Genomic DNA, 7,930 nt, shown 5'->3' on the forward strand with positions numbered 1-7,930 from the left:
CGCTGAACCTCGCAGACTGGAATTTTAAAGTCACCCTGACTAAAGGGCTCCATTTTTTCCAAGTCAATCTGTATTTTGGGCGCTGTTTCTTCAAGGCCATGTTGAATCTGAGCTGTCAGCGTCTCCAGATCAGCACTGTGTCGTACATCCCTGCAAACAAAGTGAGCTTGTATGCCTCTGTTCTCTTGTTCAGGGTGAACGAAAGACCCCATTTTTCTGGGATGAACCTGCAGGTCAGAACGGTTCTGGCGTGGCCTGCGTGGTTTCCTCTTCGGCAGACAGCCGAGACACTTAAGGAAGGAAACAAGAATGAAGCATGAGCACCAAACATCACCAAAAATTTGTAAATATTACCACTGAGTGAGGCAAAAAAGTGTGTACTTTATGGACCAGTCAGCTTAAGTCCTAGACTAAACTGCAAGCTGGACTAATGCTCTTACTTTCACAAACATGGCTTTAAATGGTCCTAGATTTAGCCATGTCTCCATTGAATGAATATGGTTTCATAGAGAATCATCAGAGGTATTTCATGGTAGTCTCCAATGATTAAACAAGGTCAATGGCAATGTAAGCGATACATTGATACACACTTAGCACAATGTAAATTAATTTAAATCCTAACAATAATATAACAATAACAATAATATAAATTGAAATCCACTTACTAGAAATCGGCTGAAAAAATTCATCGTAATTATACTTAATTAACTACTAAAAATCGCACTGTGTAAAGTCTCAGGTGAAGCACTATGAAGTTCTGATACATAACCGTGAGCATTTTCCTTTTAATATGCAAGCTATGCAATGTTTAGTGATGTCATAGCAGCAATGTAATGTCAAAGTTCTGAACACGTATGATGTCATAGTGTTTTGGGGCTTTGTTACATTTGAATCGTTAATTGGTAAAACTACAGTCAGCTTCGGGTCCATAGTATTTCTCTTACTATTTTCTCGTATTCAGAAAGGTCTAACTAGCCCTCGCTAACCAATATGCACCCAGAAGTAAATAAATGCATACTATCTTATTTATTATGTGTGTGGCAAATCTATTATTAATGTTTTTTGGGTTTTTTTTACGAGGGAACGCAAAAGTATTGCGAGATAAATTACACCGATTAATATTTCAACCGTGGATCTCAAAGCTGTTGTGTGCTTTTAAAAAGTTGCTAACAAGTTGCTGTTGAAACTACAACAATGGTCGCATTTTTGCAACCGCCACTCTTGTTTTCATACTAGCCCGCCTGCACGCGGTAACCGTTGTAGTTTCAATGCAGCAACTTGTTAGCAACTTACTTCTTTAAAGGTAATAACGGCTTCGAAATTCACGGTTGAGATATTAATGGGCGTTGAACTCGTAGAACAAAACCTAAAACTGTCTCAGGCATATTAACCACAAGTCTTATTTTCGGCAGAAAACGAAATCCCTACGGGGAAAATGCATTGGAAATCTGCCGTGCATCCCATGGCGGAAGAAACTTCCGGGTTGGCCTACAAAAATACGTCTTCACTGTAACCCTTTTGTATAAATAAACAAATCAACAGCCGAAATAAACAGTGCTGTGATTCAAATATATTTGTATCTTGCTATATATTAGGGGTCTATTTTGCGTAGATAGTGTTTGGAATAGGCCTATTCTATACAGCATTGTTCATGTGCATGCAGCGAGCTTGTAAGTGAAAACGTCACCAAGCCACTCCCCTCGTTTTCCCGCAAATTTGTCAATGGGAAAATGAATGGGGCAATTTTCAATAAGCGATATAACCAGTTAGCTATTGGTATGCGGTACTCATAACATATATGACTCATGACATATAATATCAGCAGCACGATTGACCCATGAGAAGTACAAGGCACAACGTTGTGTACATTCAGTACGCTTAGGAACTACACATACCGGTACTGTGCTCACGACGCACGCTTTTATCGTCACGGCTTAGCTGGAACACGCTTGCGCCCTACTTCTAGTGTCACTGATATCGTATTTCAATTTAGAATTACTGGAAATAACTGATTTGTTACTATTAAGTTATATAGTTTATTTCACTTCATAATTGCATGGTCGTGATGACAACAGGATTTAATTTCAGGGAATTATAAAGTACAACCATAGACCGTATACAAGAGTACAACCTATCATAACTAACTTAAGACGTAATTTCAAATGGAATATAACGTCATATATATTTTTATCACAACACAACAACAATATAGCTAGCCAGCATGGTTTTTAAAAATATAATTTCTACTGCATACATTTCCGATCCATCCCTGTCAACAAATACGGTGTCTTCTAGGGTGCATAGTGACAAATTGTGGAAGGACATCAGTTAGTACATAATTTGTTATATATCATATTTTCTGATTTTGTCTTTAAGAAAGAAAACTTGGTCGTTGGGCTTCAAACTTAAAGCAAATAAAAATCGTATATATTTTAATCTTATTATCCCACGAGCAAAGTATTACATACGAAAAATGCATCCCCCCTCACGTGTATTAATAACTTCTCAATATCGTGATGAATTCATTCATTACTTTGTTCCGGTTTAACCATCCAGTTTAGTGGGTTTAACCAGTAAGTGTACACGTCATAGTCTCCGTTCACAAACGGAACAGAACCCGGAAGTAAACGTCCATGGACGGATAAAATGTTAGCAGGAAGCGATAAATTCATATTTATCTTCTCCTGAATAGTTATGGGGCAGTTAAATGCAATAGTTTGCAGACAGCACGATTTGGCAGAGAGGAAATCCGTGACTATTGAGTGTCAAATAAATGGTAAGCTGACAGAGTTCATGAAGAAAATGTTCATGGATAGCTGGTTAACTGACTTGCTTGCTCGTTGTTCGTTGCCTGTATCGAATGTGTTTGTTTAGCAACAAATACTCTTACAGACCCTTGCTCGGCCAATGTTCGTAGTTTGTATGCTTGTTGAGATCATGTTAGGTTACTGTATTTTTAGAGTTGTCCAACTACATCACATGGCTTCTATACTGTCTGGAGGTTTCTCGTTCTCTGTTGTTTTTTGTTGTGTGTGTGCAGCTCACACAAGCGATTATAATATCTCATGAAAACACTTGGGAATAATCTGCTATGTGCACCTGCCTTGCGAACTTTTTCAAAGGCGTATGCGTAAATTTCTCGTACACACCCACAAGTTATGCGTATGCACCAGGGTTAATGGTATCCACAGTGGCCGCGTCCTTTTTGAAGTTTGCTGCTTGTTGCTACGAAATTCCTCCCTGTTTGTATGAGTGTACTCGGCCTGTTGTGCCGGCTACACCTGATCATTAAGATGTTTAATTATGCTTTATTGAAATGTAGCAGACACTCCTATCCAGAGTGACATAACAAATAACATATAAATGTGTGTTCAGATATGTTCGGTCAGAGAAGCACTGCCGGAGAAAAAGGATGATTTTTAGGGTAACATTTTTAGGTGTAGGAAGATGTTTAATACGGTGTTTACTTTCCATGTTAAATGCACATTTATAAAGTCCATTTGACTGAAAGCTTTTGCCAAATGACTGAATTCTAAAACCATTCCTTAGCAAGTGCTTTTATAATAAATTTCTAATGTGTCGCCTCGCTCACAGACTCACTTCAAAAGTAAACTAGCATTTAAAAGTGCCTGTGTTTCCCCTCCCAGGTCAAAGCTGCCCTTCATCTAGGAAGACCATGAGACCCTGAGGAAGAGGACTGTATGCAGAAATAAGCAGAGGGTGAAGTCTCCCTTAATACGACACACACACACGCGCGCGTGTACGCCCCATCGCCGTGTCGCCATGCTGGCGGTGGCGTACGTGACGTTGGCGGTCCTGGCGCTTCTGTGCGGTGGGTTGGAGCTGGCGGCCCGTCGGGCCTCACCGCCGCCGCAGCCCGGGCTGACGGGCGCGGCCAACCCGGCCTTCCGCGGCTTCCAGGCGCTGTTCCTGCGCGGCTACCTGCTGGCTCTGTGGGCCGACTGGCTCCAGGGGCCCTACCTGTACAAGCTGTACCGCCACTACAGCTTCCTGGAGTCCCAGATCGCCATCCTGTACGTGTGCGGCCTGGCCTCCTGCCTGCTCTTCGCCCCGGTCGCCGCCTGGCTCCCACAGGCCCTGGGCCGGAGGAACACCTGCCTGCTCTTCTGCCTGGCCTACTCGGCCTGCTGCCTCACCAAGCTGTCGCGCGACTACTTCGTCCTGGTCCTGGGCCGTGTGCTGGGCGGCCTGTCCACCTCCCTGCTGACCACCGCCTTCGAGGCCTGGTACCTGCACCGCCACCTGGACGTGCGCGACTTCCCGCGCGAGTGGATACCCGGCACCTTCGCCCGGGCGGCCGGGTGGAACCACGGGCTGGCGGTGGGGGCGGGGCTTGTGGCCAACCTGCTGGCGGAGTGGGTGGGGCTGGGGCCGGTGGCTCCGTTCCTGTTGGCCGTCCCCTGCCTGGCGGCCTGCGGCTGGGTGGTGCTGTGGGACTGGGGGCGGGAGGAGGCGGAGGGAGGGGCGGGGGCGGAGCAGAGCGGGCCCCTGCTGGGCGCGGCGGCTGCGGCGGCGGCCATGCCGCCGGGCCCCCGGCTGTCCGCGCGGGCCCGGTTCTGGCGCGCCTGCCTGGAGGGCCTGCGCTGCCTGCTGTCGGACCGCCGCGTCGTCCTCCTGGGCGCCGTCCAGGCGCTCTTCGAGAGCGTCCTCTACATCTTCGTCTTCCTCTGGACGCCGGTGCTGGACCCCCACGGCCCGCCGCTCGGCATCGTCTTCTCCTGCCTGATGGCCGCCAGCATGGCCGGCTCCGCCCTCTACCGCCTGGCCACCTCCTCCGCCCGCTGCCGGCTGCAGCCCGCCCACCTGCTGTGCGCGGCCGTGCTGCTGGCGGCGCTCTCCTTCGCCGTGCTGACGGTTTCCACGGCGCCCGGGCAGCCCCGCCCGCTCCGGTCCTTCCTGGCCTTCCTGCTGCTGGAGCTGGGCTGCGGCCTGTACTTCCCCGCCGTGGGCTTCCTGCAGGGCCGGGTGATCCCCGAGGACCGGCGGGCCGGCGTGCTGGCCTGGTTCCGCCTGCCGCTCCACCTGCTGGCCTGCCTGGGCCTGCTGGCGCTGCACGGCGAGGTGTCGGGCAGCGGGGCGGGCGAGGCGGGGGCCGGGACCCGCCACATGTTCGGCGGGTGCGCGGGGATGATGGTCGCCGCCCTGCTGGCCGCCGTCGGCCTGCTCGCGCTCGCCCGCCACGACGCCGAGCTCCGCCTGGAGGGGACGCGCGGGGAGGGGGACATGTGACCGCGGGGGAACCTCGGAAACGCCAGGCTGACTACGGTCGGGGTTCCGCTTTTGAGGGAGCACAGGAACGCGCTTTTTTGCGTTCACATAGAGAACGCACCGGCAGATTCAAACAATAAAGGACCTTTTCACAGGCTGGGAAGTTCTTTCTCTGCTGTTTTATTATTCGTTGGTGTCTGAAGCAGGAATGTGGATGTTCAGTCTTTTATGTTTTACCGCCGTTGAGATTGAGCTTCCCTGTCCTCAGCAGGGTCACCCTTTAGAAGGGAAAACATGTGCCATTATTAGGCTAATGCTCCTGTTAGTTAAGAGGGTCCAAGCTGGGGTGGGGGGGGGGGGGGGGTTTGCAAGAGGATCATCTGTGCGCCCGTGCTACTTCAGACTATAACATGGTAACCACAGTGTGGCGCCAGTGAGTCAGTCAGTGCAGTCTTTTTCCAGTGTGTCCTACCCAGGCACTCTGGAATGAAGGTGTCTGCTCCGGTCGGTGGAAGAGTGAGAGTTGCTTCACTGGAATGCAGTTGACACTGAGGGAACGCCCAAGGCAAACAGCGCTGTACTCCACTCAGGGCCCTACCCACTGCAGCGGCAGCCGTTTGAGTATAGCTGTCCAGCGCCTGTGAGGGTGGAGCTGAGGGACTTTATGGATATCCAGACTGAGAGCATGCTGTAGGCCAAACGTGTCCTCTTCGGAGGGCATAACATGATCTGTTTAAGTATGTCTGTATAGGTACATTAAATTAGCTGTTTTAGAGTACCTGCATAGGTGTGCTAAATGATCTGTTTATGAGTACCTGTACAGGTACATTCAATTATATGCATTGAAGTACCTGTGCAGGTATGTTAAAGGTGCATTAAATGATCTGCTTTAGTATAACTGTCCAGGTGTACATGAATGGGTCACTCCTATGTCCCCCATAATTAAAAAATAGGTTCCGTTTTGTGAGGAGAGAATGGGGCTTCGTTTACCCACTTTGAGCCAATGAATGTGTTTTTGTGGCGGATTGGATTGGCTGCTTTGCGTGGCTGAATGGCAATAAATTGAGGAATAAACTTCTTCATGAAGCCTGACTCCCATCACCAGTCTGGTCACTGTCTGTTCCTTTGTTGCTAGGCTGAATAGTGGGGATGAATGAATAATGAATTTGAGTGTAAAGATGGATGCAAATCTATCCATATTTAGAATAAATGAGCAACTTGGTTTAATAAACCCTGTGCAATGTTTATTATTACTGTACTGTCATTGCGAAAACGAGGTCTGGGTCCAACATGCATGAAACACAGAGTACAGTGAATGTTACCATGGTGACAGGTTTCCATGTCATTTTTACATTTTTATGAGTCCTTATTTTCTGTGGTAAATATTTGACTGTGTATAATTACATTTTTCTCTTAAATGAAACCTTCACTTTATGGACACTGGTTCTTAATGAGTTGTGCATTCTTATAATGATATTTTTGTAATGTACACAACAGAGAAAAGAAAAATTGTTTAAAATAATATTGCCAAGTGTATACTGTGTATATCATATTTTATACAAAGGATCTCTGTCTTCAGTCCGGGAGGGCTGCAGTGTCTTCCGTTTTTGTGGTTAACATGGAGTCAACCATTTAGAACAAAGGTGTGTGGACTTTTTAGCCAATCTCCCTTCTAAATGAAGCACTTAAATTCAGGAACACACCAAAAACCAGTTTGAGTGTAAGATCCCTGTTTTCTAACATTCCATTAGTTTTTGCCCTTAAATAATTTGTGTTTCATTTTAAAATAATTGAATGGTGCTTATAAAGGACTGCAAGGATGTTTGCATTATATTTTTATTATGGTTTTATCTTTTGACTAGCTAAATTTGCCATGTCTGGTTCAGACTTTTTTTAAACAAATAGGCGCTTACTGCATACCACATCTTTAATAATTTAAAGGCGTAATATGCAGGATTTGTACCTTGAAAATATTGTATGATAACCATGCTGAGGCATATGATGCAATCTTTGTCTTTGTGCACCTTTACCTGTATTTGTTATTCTAAAATGTGTTCGGGATGTTTCAGGATGTGGCGCCTTTTCTGTGTGGGGAGGGGTGGGTGTGGCAGCCGAACTTGCTAGTGAAGAAGTCCAGATACAGTGAAGCAGAAAGACAAGCCGACAGGACTCGTTCAAGATCTATAGTTAACCTTGGAATTCCTTTTCCTCAGTGTCATCAACTGAAATTAGCCAAGGGGATTAAAAGAGACACGGTGTTGGCTTGTTGAACCTGTTAGATACATTACTGGCAATGTGAAGCTGGTGACAAGAAAGACTTTTGCAAGGTTTTATCATTTTCACATTTAGTTCCAACAATAAAATCACTTGTGTTCAACATAATGGAATTAATTAAGCTATGATCGCATCTGCCTTCTTACTGTTGAATTTCACGCTACTGATGTTACCTCTAGCTATCCAGCAAGCTACGTTTGGTGGGGTAAGTGAGTGGGTGGTGTTGAAGGTGGAGGAGGAGACTTCTTTGATTGTAAACACAGGATAAGAAATCCTGCATAGTATGCCTTTAAAAGAAAGTTTCTTATAAGAACAGGGATTGAAACCTGCTGTTCTGAAGGTCTGACCAGGAAGCGAATGTAAAAGGTTAAATTCACTTTAATTTCTGCTGTGTCTGTCCCTCAGCCTTTCAGGTGAATGGTAATGA

General features: G+C 46.4%; 1 protein-coding gene across 1 annotated transcript; it reads left to right on the forward strand.

The window, feature by feature from the left end:
• The first annotated feature begins 2,582 nt into the window (after positions 1–2,582).
• On the forward strand, positions 2,583–6,460 carry mfsd5 (major facilitator superfamily domain containing 5). The gene is made up of 2 exons (XM_064299574.1): positions 2,583–2,776; positions 3,648–6,460. Exon 2 carries the CDS (start codon positions 3,784–3,786, stop codon positions 5,248–5,250), a length of 1,467 nt encoding a protein of 488 aa, XP_064155644.1. The 5' UTR covers positions 2,583–2,776; positions 3,648–3,783; the 3' UTR covers positions 5,251–6,460.
• Positions 6,461–7,930: the final 1,470 nt, after the last annotated feature.

Source organism: Anguilla rostrata, chromosome 11 (genome assembly GCF_018555375.3).
Source record: "Anguilla rostrata isolate EN2019 chromosome 11, ASM1855537v3, whole genome shotgun sequence".
Classification (NCBI taxonomy): domain Eukaryota; kingdom Metazoa; phylum Chordata; class Actinopteri; order Anguilliformes; family Anguillidae; genus Anguilla; species Anguilla rostrata.